Source organism: Epinephelus fuscoguttatus, linkage group LG6 (genome assembly GCF_011397635.1).
Source record: "Epinephelus fuscoguttatus linkage group LG6, E.fuscoguttatus.final_Chr_v1".
In the NCBI taxonomy this organism is placed as follows: domain Eukaryota; kingdom Metazoa; phylum Chordata; class Actinopteri; order Perciformes; family Serranidae; genus Epinephelus; species Epinephelus fuscoguttatus.
In genome coordinates, this window is record NC_064757.1 from 46,328,198 (window position 1) to 46,353,473 (window position 25,276).

Here is a 25,276-nt window from a genome sequence, read left to right on the forward strand (position 1 = left end):
TTTTGTCTTCATCAAAAACCCTTTAAACGACTTCAGACAGTACAGAACTCATCTGCAAGTCTTTCACCAAAACCAAGATGCAGCTCTGATGATAAGACCCAAACAGGAAGTGAATGTGGCGTCACCATTTTCAAAAGTCGTGTGGACTCTGGGTGTAAACGTAGCTATGGTTGTGTGTTTTAAGAAGAAAGTGTATCAGTGTGGATGTAGCCTGAGGGTTCATGTTAACTGACACTGTGATGGATCATCAGGTATAAATCTGACAGGTGACAGGTGACAGGTGACAGGTAGGGCTGCAGCTGTTCACTGGTTTAAAGGTAAACCATGACTTGTAAGTTATTGTGTACATTTACTTATTTATGATACTGACAGAAATGCAGCTGGACGGAGCATTTGGATCATCATCAGTGAGTACAGATAAACCAAAGACAGAGAGCTGGTCACATCTCTTATAATGATGTGTGAGCGTATTTGAAAGCTGCATTAGGGATATTCACGTTTTAGTTAGCAGCTCCTCTGTGACGAGCAGCGTCAGATTAACGTCTTCCTTCAGAGTGTTTCCTGGTTTAAATCAGCTGGTGTGTGTGTGTTTCTGAGAGGAAGAGACCTCTGAGGATAATTCAGCTCCCCAACACTGAAGGAATTCTCACCAGGGGAAGTTTCAGATGGTTGTAATCTGTAATCTGTAATCTGTAATCCTCACTGATAGACGACACTAAATCCTCCTGAATCTGACACACTGGACCTTTAACTGATTCTCTGTCTGATGTTTTGTATTTTCTGAAACATGGATGTAAAGATGACGCGGCGTGAATCACAGGATCCAATAAGATATTATCAAGTTACAATATTATCCCTCTGAGACCTGAACTTTTGTTTGATATGCATTTTTAATTTCTCCTCGCTATGTGGGATCAGTTGGACCTGACGAGGATACAAAACTAAACATCAACAATAGTAAAGTCCTCAAACGAGCACTTCCTAATGAACAGCATCCTATCTTCTGTTCCTTTCTGTTACTAAAATTGGTCAAATTTGTTGCAAGAACAAGTGTCAAAAATAACATGTGATCAGGTCTTGTCTAAGGATCAGCTGCAGACTGACTCGGCAGAGATGGCTGCCATCTTGTTTTCACATGGATTAGTGTATTGTGCACTCACTACCACTAGATGGCACAAAAAAGTGTCCATGAGGGAGGACAACAGGTCTGAGTTAGACAGAAGGAAGTATGAAGTCAAGTAAACCCAAAATGTTACGTCCTCATATGAGGACACAGAGTCTCAGGACAATATTGCAATTTTCAATATGTTGCAACACGCTGAGTATCGTGATAAAATATATTGTGATTTATTACCTTTTTGTCAACTGTAAATTATGTACCTCAAGGAAAACTTTATCTTATTAGATCTTAATGATTATTGATAAATAAAAAATCGATACTTGGCACTGTATGACAATATGATATGGCCACACAAAAATATCTGGACACTATGCTGTGTCGATTATTAATGATATGTAGAATTCAAACTGTCTTCACATCACATGAGCGAGTACAGGGAGTGTGTTTTGGTTTGTAATTTGGGTGAACTGACCCTTTAAACGTATCATCTCTATATGGAATCTCAGTGAGGTGACTCTGCTGCTGCTGCTGCTGCTGCTGCTGGTGTTAAAATCAAACACACTGCACCTGAAACACTGACTGACAAACACCTGAATATTTCATCACTGTGGATCAACCTGCAGAGTGCTGTTCACTGGGAGTGCTGGGATACTCTGGGATATTCTGGGATATTCTGGGATGTTCTGGGACTGATGACACTCTGAATTATTTCATCAATATTGTAAAAGGTGAGAGAGACTCTGAGTGGTTTCCAGTTCAGTCACACATCTGAGAGAGACTCTCCAAACTGGGACAAACTGGACTAAATATTCTACAACCTGCACTTAATGGAGCCTGAAGGCAACACAGGAGAGTCTCAGCGAGCACCACTGAACTCTCTGAACCCTCTTTCACACACAGAACAAACACCTGGAACATGACGGGAACACACAGAGCTGAACACTAAGAACTAATATTCACTGTAATCACAAAATACTAAAACAGGATGAAGACAGAGACGGATTCACGACATATTCATGGTCTGATAACCGCCTCAGAAAACATCGCAGTGTTACAGTATTGATCTTCTCATCAGTCAGAACGATCCTCACAGGAATGAGGATTATTGTTGGTTGAACAAAGGTTTTATTACTGTAACTGAAACTTGAAACATTTAGTTTATGAAAGTTTGTGTAAAAAGTCTCCTCTTAAAAAAATAACTCAAAAAACAGAGAGATTCAACGTCCAGTGGGATTTTGTTTTTCAATATTGTAGATCAGCAAATGTACACGGTATGATAACCGTCAATTTTAATATCACAGTGTACCTTGACACCGGAGAATCATTGCAACCCTGATGCAAATAAAACAATTTGTGCATGAGAAGTTAATGTAAAGACACAGCAGGCAGCCTGATGGATGCAACGCAGATGACACAAAATACATGAATTAAGCCGTGTAAATGAAGTGAGTAGCGTGATGTTGCGTCATACGCTTATTTGCAACACTTGAAAAATCTGTGCTAATGTGAACGATTCGTTTCGCAGTAGCCAATCAGCACTGAGATCCTCCGGGGACGAATGATGCTGAGGATGTAACAGAGGAAGTTCATTCATTGATTCAGTGATTTCACACACATATGATGCGGAGTGACGTGGCATGACAATTTGCATGATGAGGAGATTCTGTAAAATAAATGATGATTGTATTTAGAGTAACGTTACACTCTGTAATGTTCCTGTATTTCATTCAGACTGTTGGCTCCATGATACTAAGAAGTTTACTGTTTTATACCACATGATGAGCTATAAAGACTGAAGTGATGTGATTACGTAGAAGAGGGTTTTATTGTGACAGAAGGTATGGTACTGTCTAATTTCTGACAATGAGCCTCACTGGAGGAACATTCAACATATGAGAGGACCCAGTATGGAGCCCTGAGGAACACTATGATGAAGAAACAAAGACATTAAATGCACCACAAAGTGTGACAAAAAACGTTTCATTTTAAAGCTCTGAACATTCAGGTTACCTTGTCAGAGTAGATGGACATGCGTGTTGTCAGGCCGACCACAGGGATCCGGTAGAAACCGGCGGTGTAGGAGACAGGTGTTGGAGTCAGGTGGTCGTTGGACTGAGGAGGGTGACTGACCAGGATCGCATACACCTGAAGAAGAAGACGAAAAATTATTTAATCAAAATGACATTGAAAGTTTGTTAAAACACATAATGTCTTGTGTCACTGCACACTGTGCAGTGGTTCACTCTTCGGCTTACTGGGCATGTGTGTTTTATGCTACTAGGTTAGCTGCTAATGAGAGTGTGTAGCAGCGCAGCAGCTTGTACTTCAACCTGTGTTACAGACAGTGTTTTGCAGGTAGAAAAACACGTGGTGCACCGCACTGCCTTTTGTTTTTTTGTTTTTTTTTCTTGAATGCCACTAGTAAAAAAACACTTGCTGCTCCTTTTTATTGTTGCCAGGCAACCAGCCCATCACCTCCTCACCCTAACCTTCCTGTGTGATCAATCTATCCTGCAGTAATCAGTGTGTAGCTGCTGCCATGTTGAGGCAGAGGGTGCTGTCTGTAGCTCTGGTTGAGGGTGAGAGGCTGTCAGCAGATAAACAGAGATCTGTGTGGGTACATGAGACCCTAAAAAAGAGGCTGGATCATGGGGAGTACCACCAGTTGGTCCAGGAGCTTCTCCTCCATCATGGACGTTTACAGTACTGCTGTTTTCTATTCAGATGGTGCTAACTGTGCTTTGTGAAGTCATATAGCTCTGGGTATCCAGCCTCTCAGCACAGAGCATAATGCTCATTGTTTCATGATTTTGAAACCTGATTTTACTTTTTTTTTTATCATTTAAATTTGTCAGGGTGGTTTATAACACTTTTTCTGTGGCGTGATGAACTCAATACACATATTTATATATTTTGCTTTAACATCAGGTCTGTTCTGATCATCATGAGGGATTGTAAATTATTTATTGTCATGTTCACAGAGCGGCGGTCGTTAGATCTCCGGCTCCTCCAACATGCTCATTAAATATGTAGAAACAGAAAAACATGTGAGTGGAAATGAGAATCAGAGACATGAACTGGTGCAGAGGTTGGAATGAAAGGATGCAGAATAAATAAACTGTAACGTTACGTGTTCTTAAATCTGAAACAGGGACAGAAATAAATCAGACAAACATGACATTAATGACACGGAATGAGACTGTTTGTCAAATCATGTCTACATCACACATGTACAGAGGCAGCCTGTGTGCGTGTGTGTGTGTGTGTGTGTGTGTGTGTGTGTGTGTGTGTGTGTGTGTGTGTGTGTGTTGCCGTCTCTATAATCCCTCCATCTCTCCGCTGGGAGGATGGACGGATTACATCTCTGTTTCTGCAGAGAGAGATAATGTTAATCTGACGTCCATCTCTCCGTCTCTCTCTGATTGTCTCTTTCTCTACAACAAAGCGTCCGTCCGACACGTCGACGCCATGTTGGCCTCATTTCCTCTACAAAGGAAACACGTTACTGAAGGATGTTGAATGTTCCTCTGCTCCTCTGTCTCTGTCTCTTTCTGTCTTCATCTATTCAACACAAATATGAAGATTTCAGTTCCGTTGTTTTCAGTTTATGATTTAAATCTTCTCACTGATTCATGAAACAATAAAACTCGACAGAAACACAAACTGCAGCTCCGTTTGTTCCTCTGACGACCTGACAGGGCGTGACATCACATTCAGTGACTATAATGATGACTGTTTACCTCAGTAATTCATCCAAACAGGTTTTACTTCAATGTCAAATGAAACTTGACATTTGTTCCCAGGGTCTCAGTGGGTTTGCCAGGCTCCAACCTTTGACCCCGCCCACTCCTCCGAGTCATTTGGCATCATGACATCACACAGCACCAGCTAACACTGCTGTCGAGGTGGAACCAGTAATAAAGCAGCAGCAGCCCTACAGACGAGACGACGCTGCCGTTCTGATCAAGCATGTTTTCTGAATGTCGCCCAACATCCCAGTTTGTTGCTGCGCTCTTCAAACACCAGCAGAACCAGATGGTTGGCATGGTAACTGATGTTGCTGGGAGAAGTTTGACTTCAGGGTTTTCTGGCAGAGCGCGCTCTCTGTTTAGGGACTGTTCTTTACTTATCAGTGCTAAATTATTATTTATTTTGACCAAGTATTTTCCCTGAGCCTCCCTCTGATGGAAGCACTCAGCACACATGATGCGTCCAAGCACCGTCGAAAATTGAAAATCCAGACAAAAGATAATTTCTGGTTTCACAGTTTCGGGCTGTGTGACGTGTCACAACAATGGATCGCTAAAAATTATCAGCAAAATCTGAAAATTAGCTAAATTTGGAGGTTTTCTTTTTAAAAAACTGCTAAAATGTGTCACCAAAAATTATCACCAAATTTGGAAAACACGTTTTCTATTTAAAAAAAGTAAAATTTATTACCAAAACCTATTGCCCAAATCTGGGAGGCAAATCACCAACATTAGGTAAGCATGTTTTCTTCTTTCTTCTTCTACGAATCAGACGTTAGATTCAGGTGGATTTTGGTCTCTTGTGATTGGTTCTGGAAAATGGAACGCGTCCCTCGTAGAAATCAGAGTGGATGTGATGTCAGATTAAAGATGGAAACAGAATGACGAGCTGACGACTGACTGATGTCAGGACATCAACAGGCTTTAATATGAACCGTCTCAAAGATGAAACAGTTTAACTCAGTTAAAAAATTTGGAGGACGTTTGATTTTGAATGATTATTAACACAACTTCAAACCAACAAAATATCAGCGTCATCTGTTGTCAGTATTCTACGTTAAGATGACATTGTTGGCATTAGACAATGTCCTGATGCTGAATTTTTGTCACCTGACGTCACAACCTTCAATCAAATATCAACGTGAAGACACAGTGACAGCTGAGATCATCCTGACTGCAACTCATGACTCATCATTTCCTGCTTTTTATTTATACGCCACTGTATCTTTACGCAGATTAGAGGTTTACTGCTGTATTAATGATCTGACTGTTGTATCGAGCTCCTTCAATGTTTCTGATGAAAGGTTTCTCTCAGGAAGTGAGTCAGCTGCACACACCTTTCACAATAAAAGCCCTCCAGAGGCTCCAAAAGGCAAAATGTCTGTTATTAGCAGAAGACTTTTAACAGATCAGAGCTGCAACTATCAGTTATTTTCATAATCAATTCATCTGCAGGTAATTTTCTTGATGAGATGATTAATCATTTGATCATTTGGGGCTGTAAACAGGTCAGGAGGATTGTGGGTAATGTAGTTCTTTGTCAGATGTCCTTTGTGAAGGTGAAACCTCAGCTCTCTGCTCTCACTCTGATTCAAACTGAAACATGTATTTATTGACGTGATCATAATTTGGCAAAATATGACCAGAGGTTGAATCAGGTGGCACAAAGTTTACAGTGAAGTAAAATAATTAGATTGTGATTAAAAATGTCCTGAATGAGGAAACTTTCTTCATCCTCCATTCCTCTGATTGACACAGAGATTCACCAACAATCAGTCGATCAGCTGATCATTAACTCCTTTGACTTTCAGTTCATTTGTAATTTTTAGGAAAAATGCCCCAAAAACCCTCAAACTGAATATGTCACAATATTTTCTTAGTTCTGTGACAGTCAAGCTTTGATTGTATAAAATAATGGACGTAGCTGTCACGACGTCACCCGCTGGTTTGTGGATTCCTGATTTAAAGCCTTAGTTTGAGGGTGGAGCTAACCCTAATGCTAGCTGCTAGCTTGGTTAGCATGACGCATTTACAGCTATGGTTAATTGTGACAACGTTAATACTAATTTTCAAATGTGAAAAACAGACCACAAAAAAAGTTCACAGGAAAAACTGTACATTAACACTTAAGATGAAAACAAAACGGTGCTGCCATGGCACGGTGCGTCATATGACGCACGTCAGGTCCCGCCCCTAGCACACACTGGAGGTGTCATGCTGCAGTTTGTTAACAAATGACCACACAAAGTCACTGTTACAGAAAGATCTGAACCTCTTCCACCTCTGCATTAGCTTAAAATCAAGCTGCCACGGGAGCAGAGAGGGAGAGCTGCCACAGGAGCAGAGGAAAAGAGCTGCCACAGGAGCAGAGAAGAAGAGCTGCTACAGGAGCAGAGAGGGAGAGCTGCTACAGGAGCAGAGAAGAAGAGCTGCCACGGGAGCAAAGAAGAAGAGCTGCTACAGGAGCAGAGAAGAAGAGCTGCCACGGGAGCAGAGAAAAAGAGCTGCCACAGGAGCAGAGAAGAAGAGCTGCCACAGGAGCAGAGAGGGAGAGCTGCTACAGGAGCAGAGAAGAAGAGCTGCCACAGGAGCAGAGAAGAAGAGCCGCCACAGGAGCAGAGAGGGAGAGCTGCTACAGGAGCCGAGAAGAAGAGCTGCCACAGGAGCAGAGAAGAAGAGCTACCACAGGAGCAGAGAAGAAGAGCTGCTACAGGAGCAGAGAAGAAGAGCGACCACAGGAGCAGAGAAGAAGAGCTGCTACAGGAGCAGAGAAGAAGAGCTGCCACAGGAGCAGAGAGGAAGAGCTGCCACAGGAGCAGAGAAGAAGAGCTGCTACAGGAGCAGAGAAGAAGAGTGACCACAGGAGCAGAGAGGAAGAGCTGCCCCAGGAGCAGAGAAGAAGAGCTGCCACAGGAGCAGAGAGGAAGAGCTGCCACAGGAGCAGAGAGGAAGAGCTGCCACAGGAGCAGAGAAGAAGAGCTGCCACAGGAGCAGAGAGGAAGAGCTGCCACAGGAGCAGAGAAGAAGAGCTGCCACAGGAGCAGAGAGGAAGAGCTGCCACAGGAGCAGAGAAAAAGAGCTACCACAGGAGCAGAGAAGAAGAGCTGCTACAGGAGCAGAGAGGAAGAGCTGCCCCAGGAGCAGAGAAGAAGAGCTGCCACAGGAGCAGATAGGAAGAGCTGCCACAGGAGCAGAGAGGAAGAGCTGCCCCAGGAGCAGAGAAGAAGAGTGACCACAGGAGCAGAGAGGAAGAGCTGCCCCAGGAGCAGAGAAGAAGAGCTGCCACAGGAGCAGAGAAGAAGAGCTGCCACAGGAGCAGAGAAGAAGAGCTGCCACAGGAGCAGAGAAGAAGAGCTGCCACAGGAGCAGAGAAGAAGAGTGACCACAGGAGCAGAGAGGAAGAGCTGCCCCAGGAGCAGAGAAGAAGAGCTGCTACAGGAGCAGAGAAGAAGATGAATTTAATTCAGGGGGCGGTGAGGCTGGAAATACAACAGTGACAAAAAGCACCACTGAGCGGCGTGTCGAGGAGCGTCGACGCACGTCTAATTGCTGCTGGTGTGGGGCTGTACATTGAAAATAATAGTGGCGTATTTTTCGACGTGTGCCGTTGTGTTTTGGCCTTCAGAAGTTCTTTAAATTCAACTAAACACTGAACAAAACTTTTTTAGAAAATGAAAATGTTACAGTTAACTTTCATGAACTGAAAACACTGAAACAGTGACAGCTACATCTACGTATAGACTCTGTGAATCTGAAGTTGCGCCATGGTTACGTTACCTAACCAACGCTGTCGGCGGCACCAGGAGGCCCCGCACTTAATTATGTGTAACTTTAAACAGGTGATTCAGATGCAGATCTAATCATTAGCTGAGTAAATATAGAAATCTGATCAGACTCAGATATCAGCAGATAATCAGTGTTTAAGGATCAGAGCCAAAAACAATCAGAGTGGGACGTCTACAGTGTCAGGCTGAATCACAGACTGTTTATAAAGATGGACGACACGTCTGTGCGTCCACTGTACAAAATGAAGACAAAATATTAAGGATACGACCAACGCCATCTTGTGCTGATGACGACATTTGGAGCCAGAGTCTGTCGTGATCTCTGCAGCATTGAGTTCCCACCCATACACCCATCTGACCAATCACAAGCAGCTCCTTTGATTCTTGATTTTTACTAATTCCATGACTTCATCAGGTTTTCCATGGCCATGGGAAACCTGGACATCATTAGGCGTCTCAGACGCAGCATCAGTTGTCGTCCACTATGACACAACACACAGTCGATTATCTCAGCAGACACCCATCGTCATTCCTGATCTGAGGCGACCAGTCTGATGTCATGACGTCTGAACCAGACTGAAGTCTCAGAGACAAACACCCGAGGATTTATTTACACGTTAAACTGTTCCTTTAAATCTCCTCCAACTGTAAACTGAACCTGAAGTTCAACATGTGACAGGATGAGTCATGTGACAGGATGAGTCATGTGACAGGATGAGGCCTCACCTGGTTGGAGATGAGGTCCTCGCAGACAGACAGAGCCATCTGGATGGCGTTGGGTTTGTGAGTGACGGAGATGGCGTTCATCTTGAACTTCTCCTTCCCGTACAGCGTGTTGGCCTGGCTCACCGCCTCCTTGAACACCTGCTCGTAGCGCTTCTGACTCAACACGGCGCCGATGTTCACCAGCCGAGGCTCACAGCCGCCACGGGCCACAGAACAGCACTGCAGCACGGTGAGGAGGAGCACGCCACGAAGGAGCTCCACTGAGGAGGAGGAGGAGGAAGGTTAGGAGTGAGTCTGCAGTGATGCTAACAGCTCTGTGTGGCTGCATGAAACTAAACTGCTAACATTAGCATGCTAACATGCTCATAATGCTAACAGGCTGATGTTTACTGTGGACACCAATTTTAGCATAGCATGTTAGCATGCTAACATTAGCTAATTAATATTAATAGTAATCTTTATTTGTACAGCACTTTAAAACACAGTTACACAGTGATTTATGGGACGGATGAAATATTTACACCATCACGATAAAAACAGCAACAACATACTTTAAAAAAAATATTAAACACAGGCTGAGACCAGATAATAAATAAATAATAAAATTGATCAAACAGGGATAGAAACTAGACATACGACGGATTTACTGTAAAAACAACCCTCCTGTGAACGTCTGTGTTGAGCAGAGTCTTAACTGCAGACACTGGGTCTGAGGAGCATCACAGCTCCTTGACAGAAAACACCTGGTGTCCTTTTGTAAGGAGTCGGGCTGTGGGAACAGTCCGGAGGGTCGTACCTGACGAGAGCAGGCAGCGTACACCTATAGTGTGTGTAGGAGCACGGCCATGTTGGGCTTTAAAGGTGATTAGTAAACGTTTAAAACCAGTTCTCTACCTCACAGGCAGCTGGTGTAGTGTTGACGGGCGGAGTTATGAGGTCTGGTCTCTTGGGTTTTAGTTAAAAGTCTGGCAGCTGAGTTTTGCTCTGTGATGAACATGATGTGACGCTCAGTTCTGAACAGACTGTTTTCAAAGGTACTAACTTTCTGATCAATCCATGTCAATTTCAGGCCATAAATAACAACATAGGCCCCTCCCTGTTCCGTTTAAACTCCACCCACATTTGACATAAGCCCCACCCACTCTGAGTACAGACACAGACAATGGTGTACTCGCTCATCCTATAAATAAAGTAAAATATTGGACTTATTGAAATGCGGTCACATTGTTTTTAGAGATGCATGATATTAGATTTTTTGCTGATATCCTTTATGTCAGTATTTAACAACTTATTTGACCAATAACCAGCGCTCGTTTATCAGGATCATAACATCATTTGATCCACACAGGCTGTCATGTGACGTCCCACCAGCAGATGGAGACATGAAACAGTGTTCAGTGTCTGTAACATTAAGTCAGTGTGATTAATGACAAAAAGCATGTCGGCTGATATTATCGTGCATGTCTAATTATTTCACAGGCTGTCAGTCACTTCTGTAAAGTGACATTAACACTGATGACAGACAGCTGCAGCTCAGTACAGTCAGTGGAGTTTATTATTTATTTCAGACGCTGGTGTCGGTCGCCATCAGCTCCTCTGTACATCACATTTTCTAACCCAATGACATTTGTTCATATGTTCACTGCCTGCAGGATGCTGTGATGTTTCCATGGCAACACTTAACGCTAATCCAGTCCCTGTGAATTCTGCACGATTTCACAACTTTATCCAATCACCAAAACTTTACCGGAAATCTGAAGATTTAGATCAGATACAGTTTCACTGTAGAGCTGCGTCATCATCAGACTGCTGCTGCGGGAGACGAGCTCAGAGTCACACAGTGACAGAGCTAACTGTTAGCATCACATGGCTAACGTTACCCAACAGGTTCAACAGCAGAGTCGAACCGTTTAATGTCGGCCTGAGACTGTTGGGACTGTTTTACCACTCGTCAGGGTCACAGTGATCTAAATACTATATATCACAGCTGACAGTTATCACACTGTGTACATTTGTTTATCTACGATACTGAGAAACAAAATCCATCTGGACATTTGTTCAACCAACAATAATCTTCATCATCATCATCATCATCATCATCTAACTGATGAGAAGATCAATTCTGTGAAACATCAGTTTCGTACCATAAAAATCTCACACTGCTGCAACCCTCCAACTCATTGTCAAGTGTTAGCCTCTGCTGCTGTGTTAGCTCATGCTAATGCTAACTGGACAGTGTTAGCCTCTGCTGCTGTGTTAGCTCATGCTAATGCTAACCGGACAGAGAGAGCAGGAGCAGAGACGGTAACGTGACTTCAGCAGTGTGTGGAACGGCAGCAACAGCTGATCATCAGCGATCAGCTGCCGCCTGCCCCCCCAAATGCATCACAAATGCAAACAAACAAACAAAAACAATAAACAACATTACAGCTTTTAAGAAAAACTGCCAAAAAAATCAGTCCTTTCAGGCCACACGTCGTCCTGCAGGGAAACTATGATGAACTTGTGATTTCTAGATCTTCAGCGGTTCAGATTTTCTGATGACGAGTGTATTATTACACATGATCAAACACAAAACAACAGATGGAATAAACAGAGTTTCTAAAGTCCACTTTGACTGGACGCCAAAACAACCTGCACACATGGAGCCTGTGTTCTACAACATTAAAGTCTTCTGAACAAATTTAAAAAGCTGAAGAGCAAACTCAGAGCAAACAATAAATTCAAGTGAGGACGAGCCTCGCCTGAACAAACCAGAAACACATGAGAGTGTTGCAGCTATTCAAGGGTCAGTGACAAACAAGGGTTGGCAAGATGAGCAATTCAGAAATATCTTCAAAAATAGTTTCAAAAGCATGCATCAGATTTGTCAAAATGTACATTCTGTATTTTTGTTGGTTTTATGTCATTTGCACCATTTTTTTTATCAAGAGTAGGACTGAATGTAACCGCTTACACCATGTGACATTTCATTTAAAATCAAATTTGACAGGCATTACCATGGACACCTGTGTAAGCACATGGCCTTAGTCTCAAGATTTCAAACATAATTTTTAAAGTAAATATTCATTTTTATGATTCTTATGAATTATTAATGTTTTTCTAGGGTCATACCATTTGACATTTAAACTTACCAAACCTGCCCAGAGTCTAAAAACATCATTTATGAGTTATTTTAAGAGATTCTAACCTTGTCATGCAGCAGTTGTGATCATCAGAGGTCCTTCTCTGTAACACCATTTCCTGTCACATGACCTTCTTTACAATATTAACAAAACGGCCTCTTAAATGGTGGTTACACCACATGACACTTCATGTAGTTTACTTGACTTTCATGATTCCCCAAATTAAATTTCATAATTACAACAATTGTATTCCATTACCTTTATTCAATATAAAAAAGTAATAATATAAGATCAAGCCAAACTAGCTGACATGCTGTTTTATTGAGAATTATAGTGTTTTTAATCAAGTTTAATTATTTGGTGCAAAGTTTTTATGGTTACACCACTTAGACGTTTTTGTCATAATCCTAAAGTCTGTAAATTAATCATACATACATCATACAAGTTAATCACGTCATCGACCCTCAAACTGGAGAAAAGACAAACTAACACAGGCTGAATCCAAATGTCATCCCTCGCTGACTTCAGTCGTACTGTGACGAGTTCAGTGAGAGCAGAGACCACCAGCTGCTGACAGACACACAGACAGACAGACAGACACAAAGACACACACACACACACACACAGACGGCCCTCGACACTGTTTACTCGTTGTTGAAATGTTCAAGCGATGATTACAGTCACTGTCATGTTCTGTGTGTCTCTGCAGATACAAGATATAAACCTCATGAACACGTGGTTTAGTAAGTAAACAAGATGCATGTCTGTAACATACAGACTGCACACGCTCAGACACAAACCAACCGCACCAGAGTTCCTTTGGAACCGGACTGAGACCACGTCTTCAAGAAGGTCTCAGTCCGGTTGTTTTGCTGCGTTCACACCTGCACAAACGAACCTGAGCTGGACCGAACAGAGCCGGTGTGACAGCCCCCTGAACTTAACGGGATTTGACCAGCTGAGAGTCATGTGACATCATCAGACCGGCCCGTTCACACCGCTGATGCTTTTCTCTGTGAGGTTCTTTCATCTCGTCGTGAATCTTTGGTCTGAACTGGACTCAAACCGAAACACGTTAACCACGGCGCCGTTTAAAGCTTCAAAGTGTCCGTGACATCATAACGTACAAATGTATCCATGGTTACAGAAACATACAGTGAACTGCACGAATGAGTGACAGCAGGATGGAGCCACGCCCACCACCTGCTGACCAATCCTGTAGTGTGGAATGTTGTTGGTGGGCGTGGCTTCAGTTTCTCAATTCAGGTCAGTTCAACAACCTTTACTGACACAATGTTTAATGTGATTAAAGGCAGTGAGTCAAATTACCATCTGATGACACAAATGACAACACAGAAACACACACACACACACACACACACACACACACACACACATCTCATTTATGTTTACATATAAACATGTTTTATGTGTTTGTGTGTGAAGACAAACAAACAAACAAACAAACAAGCTGCCCTGTGTGTCACTGATTGGCTCTTTAACTCTGTCATTCATAATTTCCTGGAACTTCAGTTCTGACTTTTACTTATATTTCTAGATGTAAAGATGAGGTCATGTTGATGTGGTGGGTCCCTGTGATGGTGCTGGAGCAGGTTATATAAGCAGCACTTAGTCTGAGTGTTAATGAAACAGAATAAAACCTTCAGAGGAGCCGAAACATGACGTGACATCAAGAGGACAACATCTGAAGGTTAAAGGAGAAAAAGAAGAAAGTGATGCAGAGGATGGAGATCTGTGTTGTCATTTATGTTTACATCCAGATTGTTTGTTTGTTTGTTTAAAATACAAACACGTTATGTTGAGAGGAGGTGATGACGAGGGGCTGAATATTTAATTAATCTGTTGAATTAATGATGTTGAAATATCGACAGAGACTCAGATGGAATCAAGTCTGACTCACTGTTTACAGACGGCTCAGATCCTGGTCCTGGTCCCGGTCCTGGTTCAGATCCTGGTCCTGGTCCTGGTCCTGCAGCAGGTCTCTGTCAGATCCAACCCAGTTCTCCGCCTCAGGGTCAGAATTCCGTTACAAACTGCGTCGTCGAGTCTCCTGTTGATTTCACCGTCTGTGATTTCTTCAGATCACGGTGATCTCTCCCAGTGCTCCCAGTGCTCCCAGTGTGGGCTCGGTCCCGTCAGCTGGTGCCGTGTCCGGTTCTGTCCGGTCCTCGGGTCCGTCAGGTTAAAGGTGGATGTTGTTGTTGTATTAATTACTAAGTGAAATATTGAAGCCCTCCGGTGCCGAGTGCTCGGTGCTGTGCGCCTCACCGTGCCACACCGGAGGATCCAGTCCCGGTTTCTTCTTCTGTGGTGGATCAAATGTTGGTGTTCATTGACAGTTTAACGGAACAAACCCCGCTGACATTGTTGAGACCGTCTCGCGCCTCGTCCTGTTGATTCACCGCGTCTCCATCGCAGCTCTCTCACACTGAACCAGTCTCTCCGTGTTCTCTCCTCATCTGATGTCTGTGTGTGTGTCGGTGTGTGTGTCGGTGTGTGTGTGTGTGTCGGTGTGTCGGTGTTGTCGGTCGCCTTTCTGTCGGTTGATGCTCGCGGACTTCCAGATGACCTGAAGCTCGCGAGCCCGCGGTCCGTCCTTGGATGCTGCGCGTTCATGGACAGGAGAGGAGAGGAGAGGAGAGGATGCGCGCGGCCGCTGGAGCGCGTGCACGAGTTTCTCTCTTGATGTGTGTTGAATTAATGAAGCGACACGTGCTCGTTCCCGCGCGCCAACAACCATACCTTCACAGTTAATGGTCACATTTATAACCCGTGTACGGCGGCCAGGGTTAGGGGCTGTTCGCTACTAATAGACTTTATGTTTATGTTACCTTCTTTATTACAGGACAAAATGATCTAAAAGAAAAAAAGCAAAATTGTTGTGAAATAAAATGTCATTTGTTAAAGAAAACATCTTGACGGGCACGTTTTCTTTAAAAAAAAAAAAAATTCTTCAAGATTTTTTCTTTAATTTTTTTTCAAGACTTTGACAAACAGTTCCTCTTCATCAGATAAGACTGATTAATCCAGGAGGAAACACTGTGCAGCTGCTGCAGGACAGAGTCAGAGACAGAGACAGAGTCAGACACAGAGTCAGAGTCAGAGACAGAGACAGACACAGAGTCAGAGTCAGAGACAGAGACAGAGACAGAGTCAGACACAGAGTCAGAGACAGAGACAGAGGCAGAGTCAGAGACAGAGACAGAGACAGAGACAGAGTCAGACACAGAGTCAGAGTCAGAGACAGAGGCAGAGTCAGAGACAGAGTCAGAGTCAGAGACAGAGGCAGAGACAGAGTCAGAGGCAGAGACAGAGTCAGAGACAGAGTCAGAGGCAGAGACAGAGACAGAGTCAGAGACAGAGTCAGAATCAGAGTCAGAGACAGAGTCAGAGACAGAGGCAGAGTCAGAGACAGAGTCAGAGGCAGAGACAGAGTCAGAGACAGAGTCAGAGACAGAGGCAGAGACAGAGACAGAGTCAGAGACAGAGTCAGAATCAGAGTCAGAGACAGAGTCAGACACAGAGTCAGAGTCAGAGACAGAGTCAGAGACAGAGGCAGAGTCAGAGGCAGAGACAGAGTCAGAGACAGAGGCAGAGTCAGAGTCAGAGACAGAGACAGAGTCAGAGACAGAGTCAGAGTCAGAGACAGAGTCAGAGACAGAGGCAGAGACAGAGATAGAAACAGAGACAGAGTCACAGACAGAGACAGAGACAGAGACAGAGTCAGAGACAGAGGCAGAGACAGAGACAGAGTCAGAGACAGAGTCAAAGTCAGAGTCAGAGACAGAGGCAGAGTCAGAGTCAGAGACAGAGATAGAGTCAGAGACAGAGTCAGAGACAGAGGCAGAGTCAGAGTCAGAGACAGAGTCAGAGTCAGAGACAGAGTCAGAGACAGAGTCAGAGTCAGAGACAGAGTCAGAGTCAGAGTCAGACACAGAGTCAGAGACAGAGGCAGAGTCAGAAACAGAGTCAGAGTCAGAGGCAGAGTCAGAGTCAGACACAGAGTCAGAGTCAGAGACAGAGGCAGAGTCAGAGACAGAGTCAGAGTCAGAGACAGAGGCAGAGTCAGAGACAGAGTCAGAGTCAGAGACAGAGGCAGAGTCAGAGTCAGACACAGAGTCAGAGTCAGAGACAGAGGCAGAGTCAGAGACAGAGTCAGAGTCAGAGACAGAGGCAGAGTCAGAGACAGAGTCAGAGGCAGAGACAGAGTCAGAGACAGAGTCAGAGACAGAGACAGAGTCAGAGGCAGAGACAGAGTCAGAGACAGAGTCAGAATCAGAGTCAGAGACAGAGTCAGACACAGAGTCAGAGACAGAGTCAGAGTCAGAGTCAGAGACAGAGACAGAGACAGAGTCAGAGACAGAGTCAGAGGCAGAGACAGAGACAGAGTCAGAGACAGAGGCAGAGTCAGAGTCAGAGACAGAGACAGAGACAGAGTCAGAGACAGAGACAGAGTCAGAGACAGAGGCAGAGACAGAGATAGAAACAGAGACAGAGTCAGGGGCAGACACAGAGACAGAGTCAGAGACAGAGGCAGAGACAGAGACAGAGTCAGAGACAGAGTCAAAGTCAGAGTCAGAGACAGAGGCAGAGTCAGAGACAGAGACAGAGTCAGAGACAGAGTCAGAGGCAGAGACAGAGACAGAGTCAGAGACAGAGTCAAAGTCAGAGTCAGAGACAGAGTCAGACACAGAGTCAGAGGCAGAGTCAGAGACAGAGTCAGAGGCAGAGTCAGAGACAGAGACAGAGTCAGAGACAGAGTCAGACACAGAGTCAGAGGCAGAGACAGAGTCAGAGACAGAGTCAGAATCAGAGTCAGAGTCAGAGTCAGAGACAGAGACAGAGATAGAGACAGAGTCAGAGTCAGAGACAGAGTCAGAGTCAGAGACAGAGTCAGAGACAGAAACAGAGTCAGAGTCAGAGACAGAGTCAGAGTCAGAGACAGAGTCAGAGTCAGAGACAGAGGCAGAGTCAGAGACAGAGACAGAGTCAGACACAGAGTCAGAGTCAGAGACAGAGGCAGAGTCAAAGACAGAGTCAGAGTCAGAGACAGAGGCACAGTCAGAGACAGAGTCAGAGGCAGAGACAGAGTCAGAGGCAGAGACAGAGTCAGAGACAGAGTCAGAGACAGAGTCAGAGGCAGAGACAGAGACAGAGTCAGAGACAGAGTCAGAATCAGAGTCAGAGACAGAGTCAGAGTCAGAGACAGAGGCAGAGTCAGAGACAGAGTCAGAGTCAGAGACAGAGGCACAGTCAGAGACAGAGTCAGAGGCAGAGACAGAGTCAGAGGCAGAGACAGAGTCAGAGACAGAGTCAGAGACAGAGTCAGAGGCAGAGACAGAGACAGAGTCAGAGACAGAGTCAGAATCAGAGTCAGAGACAGAGTCAGAGTCAGAGACAGAGGCAGAGTCAGAGACAGAGTCAGAGGCAGAGACAGAGTCAGAGACAGAGTCAGAGACAGAGTCAGAGGCAGAGACAGAGACAGAGTCAGAGACAGAGTCAGAATCAGAGTCAGAGACAGAGTCAGACACAGAGTCAGAGTCAGAGACAGAGACAGAGTCAGAGGCAGAGACAGAGTCAGAGACAGAGGCAGAGTCAGAGTCAGAGACAGAGACAGAGTCAGAGTCAGAGACAGAGTCAGAGTCAGAGACAGAGTCAGAGACAGAGGCAGAGACAGAGATAGAAACAGAGACAGAGTCAGGGGCAGACACAGAGACAGAGTCACAGACAGAGACAGAGACAGAGACAGAGTCAGAGACAGAGGCAGAGACAGAGACAGAGTCAGAGACAGAGTCAGAGTCAGAGACAGAGGCAGAGTCAGAGTCAGAGACAGAGATAGAGTCAGAGACAGAGTCAGAGTCAGAGACAGAGTCAGAGTCAGAGACAGAGGCAGAGTCAGAGTCAGACACAGAGTCAGAGTCAGAGACAGAGACAGAGGCAGAGTCAGAGACAGAGTCAGAGACAGAGGCAGAGGCAGAGACAGAGTCAGAGTCAGAGACAGAGTCAGAGACAGAGTCAGAGTCAGAGACAGAGTCAGAGACAGAGTCAGAATCAGAGTCAGAGACAGAGTCAGAGACAGAGTCAGAGTCAGAGACAGAGTCAGAGTCAGAGTCAGAGACAGAGACAGAGACAGAGTCAGAGACAGAGTCAGAGGCAGAGACAGAGACAGAGTCAGAGACAAAGACAGATTCAGAGACAGAGTCAGAAACAGAGACAGAGTCAGAGACAGAGTCAGAGTCAGAGTCAGAGACAGAGTCAGGGGCAGAGGCAGAGACAGAGTCAGAGTCAGAGTCAGAGACAGAGTCAGGGGCAGAGGCAGAGTCAGAGACAGAGTCAGAGTCAGAGTCAGAGACAGAGTCAGGGGCAGAGGCAGAGACAGAGACAGAGTCAGAGTCAGACACAGAGTCAGAGTCAGAGACAGAGGCAGAGTCAGAGACAGAGTCAGAGGCAGAGACAGAGTCAGAGACAGAGTCAGAGTCAGAGACAGAGTCAGAGGCAGAGACAGAGTCAGAGACAGAGTCAGAATCAGAGTCAGACACAGAGTCAGAGTCAGAGACAGAGTCAGAGGCAGAGACAGAGACAGAGTCAGAGACAGAGTCAAAGTCAGAGTCAGAGACAGAGTCAGACACAGAGTCAGAGGCAGAGTCAGAGACAGAGTCAGAGGCAGAGTCAGAGACAGAGACAGAGTCAGAGACAGAGTCAGACACAGAGTCAGAGGCAGAGACAGAGTCAGAGACAGAGTCAGAATCAGAGTCAGAGTCAGAGTCAGAGACAGAGACAGAGATAGAGACAGAGTCAGAGTCAGAGACTGAGTGAGTCAGAGACAGAGTCAGAGACAGAAACAGAGTCAGAGTCAGAGACAGAGTCAGAGTCAGAGACAGAGTCAGAGTCAGAGACAGAGGCAGAGTCAGAGACAGAGACAGAGTCAGACACAGAGTCAGAGTCAGAGACAGAGGCAGAGTCAAAGACAGAGTCAGAGTCAGAGACAGAGGCACAGTCAGAGACAGAGTCAGAGGCAGAGACAGAGTCAGAGGCAGAGACAGAGTCAGAGACAGAGTCAGAGACAGAGTCAGAGACAGAGTCAGAGGCAGAGACAGAGTCAGAGGCAGAGACAGAGTCAGAGACAGAGACAGAGTCAGAGTCAGACACAGAGTCAGAGTCAGACACAGAGGCAGAGTCAGAGACAGAGTCAGAGGCAGAGACAGAGTCAGAGACAGAGTCAGAGTCAGAGACAGAGTCAGAGGCAGAGACAGAGTCAGAGACAGAGTCAGAATCAGAGTCAGAGACAGAGTCAGAGACAGAGTCAGAGTCAGAGACAGAGTCAGAGTCAGAGTCAGAGTCAGAGACAGAGACAGAGTCAGAGACAGAGTCAGAGGCAGAGACAGAGACAGAGTCAGAGACAGAGGCAGAGTCAGAGTCAGAGACAAAGACAGAGACAGAGACAGAGTCAGAGTCAGAGACAGAGGCAGAGACAGAGATAGAAACAGAGACAGAGTCAGGGGCAGACACAGAGACAGAGTCACAGACAGAGACAGAGACAGAGACAGAGACAGAGTCAGAGACAGAGGCAGAGACAGAGACAGAGTCAGAGACAGAGACAGAGTCAAAGTCAGAGTCAGAGGCAGAGTCAGAGTCAGAGACAGAGATAGAGTCAGAGTCAGAGGAAGAGGCAGAGGCAGAGACAGAGTCAGAGACAGAGTCAGAGGCAGAGTCAGAGACAGAGACAGAGTCAGAGACAGAGTCAGAGGCAGAGACAGAGACAGAGTCAGAGACAGAGTCAAAGTCAGAGTCAGAGACAGAGTCAGACACAGAGTCAGAGGCAGAGTCAGAGACAGAGTCAGAGGCAGAGTCAGAGACAGAGACAGAGTCAGAGACAGAGTCAGACACAGAGTCAGAGGCAGAGACAGAGTCAGAGACAGAGTCAGAATCAGAGTCAGAGGCAGAGTCAGAGTCAGAGTCAGAGACAGAGACAGAAATAGAGACAGAGTCAGAGACAGAGACAGAGTCAGAGTCAGAGACAGAGGCAGAGACAGAAACAGAGTCAGAGTCAGAGTCAGAGACAGAGTCAGAGACAGAGACAGAGACAGAGTCAGAGTCAGAGGCAGAGGCAGAGACAGAGACAGAGTCAGAGTCAGAGGAAGAGGCAGAGGCAGAGACAGAGTCAGAGACAGAGTCAGAGGCAGAGGCAGAGACAGAGACAGAGTCAGAGTCAGAGGAAGAGGCAGAGGCAGAGACAGAGTCAGAGACAGAGTCAGAGGCAGAGTCAGAGACAGAGTCAGAGGCAGAGGCAGAGTCAGAGACAGAGTCAGAGTCAGAGACAGAGACAGAGACAGAGTCAGAGACAGAGACAGAGACAGAGTCAGACAACGAGACAGAGAGAGAGGCAGAGTGAGAGGCAGAGACAGAGTCAGAGACAGAGGCAGAGACAGAGTCAGAGTCAGAGACAGAGGCAGAGTCAGAGACAGAGTCAGAGTCAGAGTCAGAGGCAGAGTCAGAGTCAGAGACAGAGTCAGAGACAGAGTCAGAGTCAGAGTCAGAGTCAAAGTCAGAGACAGAGACAAAGACAGATTCAGAGACAGAGTCAGAGACAGAGTCAGAGTCAGAGACAGAGACAAAGACAGATTCAGAGACAGAGTCAGAAACAGAGACAGAGTCAGAGACAGAGTCAGAGTCAGAGTCAGAGACAGAGTCAGGGGCAGAGGCAGAGACAGAGTCAGAGTCAGAGACAGAGACAGAGTCAGAGTCAAAGTCACAGACAGAGACAAAGACAGAGTCAGAGACAGAGGCAGAGACAGAGGCAGAGGCAGAGTCAGAGACAGAGACAGAGTCAGAGGCAGAGGCAGAGACAGAGGCAGAGGCAGAGTCAGAGACAGAGACAGAGTCAGAGGCAGAGACAGAGTCAGAGACAGAGTCAGAATCAGAGTCAGAGGCAGAGTCAGAGTCAGAGTCAGAGTCAGAGACAGAGTCAGACACAGAGTCAGAGGCAGAGTCAGAGACAGAGTCAGAGGCAGAGTCAGAGACAGAGACAGAGTCAGAGTCAGAGACAGAGTCAGACACAGAGTCAGAGGCAGAGTCAGAGACAGAGTCAGAGGCAGAGTCAGAGACAGAGACAGAGTCAGAGACAGAGTCAGACACAGAGTCAGAGGCAGAGACAGAGTCAGAGACAGAGTCAGAGACAGAGACAGAGACAGAGTCAGAGTCAGAGACAGAGTCAGAGACAGAGACAGAGTCAGAGTCAGAGACAGAGACAGAGTCAGAGTCAGAGGAAGAGGCAGAGGCAGAGACAGAGTCAGAGACAGAGTCAGAGGCAGAGTCAGAGGCAGAGACAGAGTCAGAGTCAGAGACAGAGACAGAGACAGAGTCAGAGACAGAGACAGAGACAGAGTCAGACAACGAGACAGAGAGAGAGGCAGAGTGAGAGGCAGAGACAGAGTCAGAGACAGAGGCAGAGACAGAGTCAGAGTCAGAGACAGAGGCAGAGTCAGAGACAGAGTCAGAGTCAGAGTCAGAGGCAGAGTCAGAGTCAGAGACAGAGTCAGAGACAGAGTCAGAGTCAGAGTCAGAGTCAAAGTCAGAGACAGAGACAAAGACAGATTCAGAGACAGAGTCAGAGACAGAGTCAGAGTCAGAGACAGAGACAAAGACAGATTCAGAGACAGAGTCAGAAACAGAGACAGAGTCAGAGACAGAGTCAGAGTCAGAGTCAGAGACAGAGTCAGGGGCAGAGGCAGAGACAGAGTCAGAGTCAGAGACAGAGACAGAGTCAGAGTCAAAGTCACAGACAGAGACAAAGACAGAGTCAGAGACAGAGGCAGAGACAGAGGCAGAGGCAGAGTCAGAGACAGAGACAGAGTCAGAGGCAGAGGCAGAGACAGAGGCAGAGGCAGAGTCAGAGACAGAGACAGAGTCAGAGGCAGAGACAGAGTCAGAGACAGAGTCAGAATCAGAGTCAGAGGCAGAGTCAGAGTCAGAGTCAGAGACAGAGACAGAGATAGAGACAGAGTCAGAGACAGAGACAGAGTCAGAGTCAGAGACAGAGTCAGACACAGAGTCAGAGGCAGAGTCAGAGACAGAGTCAGAGGCAGAGTCAGAGACAGAGACAGAGTCAGAGACAGAGTCAGACACAGAGTCAGAGGCAGAGACAGAGTCAGAGACAGAGTCAGAATCAGAGTCAGAGGCAGAGTCAGAGGCAGAGTCAGAGACAGAGACAGAGATAGAGACAGAGTCAGAGACAGAGACAGAGTCAGAGTCAGAGTCAGAGACAGAGTCAGAGACAGAGACAGAGTCAGAGTCAGAGGCAGAGACAGAGACAGAGTCAGAGTCAGAGGAAGAGGCAGAGGCAGAGACAGAGTCAGAGACAGAGTCAGAGGCAGAGTCAGAGACAGAGTCAGAGACAGAGTCAGAGGCAGAGACAGAGTCAGAGACAGAGACAGAGGCAGAGGCAGAGGCAGAGTCAGAGTCATATGTACAGTCATATGAAATGTGCTGTTAAAATTAACAACATGGAAACAGATTTCTTCCCCCAGAGTAGAGGAGTAAAACAGGGCTGCAGTCTCAGTCCCACCCTCTTCAACATCTATATCGATGAATTGGCCAAATCACTAGAACTATCTGACATCCATGGTCTCACTCTGTCTGACACACAGGTTAAATGCCTACTGTTTGCAGATGATCTCATATTGCTGGCTCTATCACATGAAGCACTACAACAGCAACTGGATCACCTGCAAACCTTCTGTCAGACCTGGGCCCTGACAGTTAATCTGGACAAAACCAAAATTATGATATTCCAGAAACGACCCAGGGGTCAGGGAGACCAAACCAGGTTTTTCCTGGGCTCTCATGAGGTGGAGCACACACACGACTACACATACTTAGAACTACACATCACGTCCACGGAAACTTTAACCTGGCTGTTGATGATCTCAGAGAGAAGGGAAGAAGGGCTTTCTATGCTATAAAGAAATCTTCAAACATTAATATGCCCATTAGAATCTGGCTCAAAATATTCAAATCTATAATTGAACCAATTATTCTGTATGGTAGTGAGGTGTGGGGTCCTCTTGCAAATCAAGATTTTGAAAATGGGACAAACACCCCATCGAAATCCTGCATACAGAGATTTGCAAGAGCATCCTGAGAGTGCACAGGAACACCCAACAATGGGTGCCGAGCTGAGCTAGGCCAATTCTTTAATTAGAATTCAAAAAAGAGCCATCAAATTTTATAAACACCTTAAAACAAGTGACCCCAACTCCTACCACTACAAAGCTCTGCAATGCCAAGAGGAGAACATGGAGAAGAGCCCCCTCAGCCAGCTAGTCCTGAGGCTCAGCTCCTCTAACAACACAAGACCTCAGCACAGCCTCACACAATCTGGACCCACCAAATTATAGAGAAACAAAAGAACATTACATTAACTATTGGACATCGACCACAAAAACGCAAAGCAAACTTCAGTGTTATTTGGCTCTAAATAGACAGTACACGGTGGCAGAATATCTGAGCACCGTGACTGATGAGAAACTGAGGAAGACTTTGACCATGTACAGACTCAGTGACCACAGCTTGGCCATAGAGACGGGCAGACACAGGCAGACCTGGCTGCCCAGAGAGGACAGGTTGTGTGAGCTCTGTCCACACAGACAAGTGGAGACAGAGACACACTTCCTGTTGCACTGCAGCAAGTATGAACACATCAGAGCCGACTTCCTCTCAAAAATAAAACATAAAGTCACTGACTTTGATTCTCTGCCTGATCAAACTAAAATGCAACACATCCTTGGAGAGAACAGAGTCAGCAGCTTAGCAGCAGCAACATATGTCAGGTTATGCCACAGCCTGAGGGACAACCATCACAACACCTGACACACCTGTCTATATTTACAGTCCTTGTAACTCACAATCTACATTTTTCTTTATTCATTTTTTTTCTATATTATATATTGGTGTATTGTATTGTAGATTGGTGTATTTTGTATTATATATCATATATTTAATCTTTTTTTTATAGTTTTCTGACTTACTTTTATTATTGTACTTTATTTGTAAATTTTTAATGCCTTTGGCAATATTGTTAATCTACAGTCATGCCAATAAAGCTTATTGAATAGAACTGACAGAGTCAGAGTCAGAGTTAGAGTTTGAGTCTGTTTCAGAGATCAGAGAGCCGCTTCCACTCTGGGCACCGCCGCCATCTTGTATGTGTAGCATGCTACGCTAGTGACATATGTCACATGACATTACATGATGTCAGTAACACGCCTCCTTATTTTCTGCCCAAACATGGCAGTACATGTAAAAAATCAAAGTGTTTTACTGACGTTGTAAGGAAGCCCTGTTGGGACTTATGACATGACTTATGAAATGTGTCAGGTTACTAGTTACTGTTAATAAGTAACTGTTTCAATTACTTCATCAAAGTTGAGTAATGTATTACATTTGATGACTCTGAGTACTTTTCCAACAAGTGTTTTAAACTGAACAATAAAGCTGAAACAGTCACTTTCATGTTTTATTATAAACGTTATACTGAAAAGATGTTTGATATAACTCCTCTGTAATCACCAACATTTAGTAACTGTAGTTTAGTTACATAACTCTGTTACTCTTTGACAGTGGTTGTAAGTTTATTTTGAAAAAGACTGTATGCATGTAACAAGCAGAAACTGAACACTTCCCGTGAAGAGACGTTTATTTTGAAAAGACAGGAAACATCTAACGAGTGCAAACTGACACAGTCTTTATGTT

The 25,276-nt window shown here is 45.3% G+C and overlaps 1 protein-coding gene across 3 annotated transcripts in view; it reads right to left on the reverse strand.

Annotated features, from left to right (window-relative positions):
- grin1b (glutamate receptor, ionotropic, N-methyl D-aspartate 1b) overlaps window positions 1-15,194 on the reverse strand; it is an 85,277-nt gene extending 70,083 nt beyond the window's left edge. For all 3 annotated transcript variants that reach the window (XM_049579713.1, XM_049579712.1, XM_049579714.1), the window contains exons 1-3: window positions 14,427-15,194; window positions 9,381-9,640; window positions 3,131-3,265 (exon numbers count right to left, since the gene is read on the reverse strand). In XM_049579713.1, coding sequence (XP_049435670.1) covers window positions 3,131-3,265; window positions 9,381-9,640; window position 14,427 — 396 coding nt within the window. In that variant the 5' untranslated portion in view covers window positions 14,428-15,194. The remainder of the gene's footprint in view (window positions 1-3,130; window positions 3,266-9,380; window positions 9,641-14,426) is intronic.
- Between the last annotated feature and the right edge of the window lie 10,082 nt (window positions 15,195-25,276).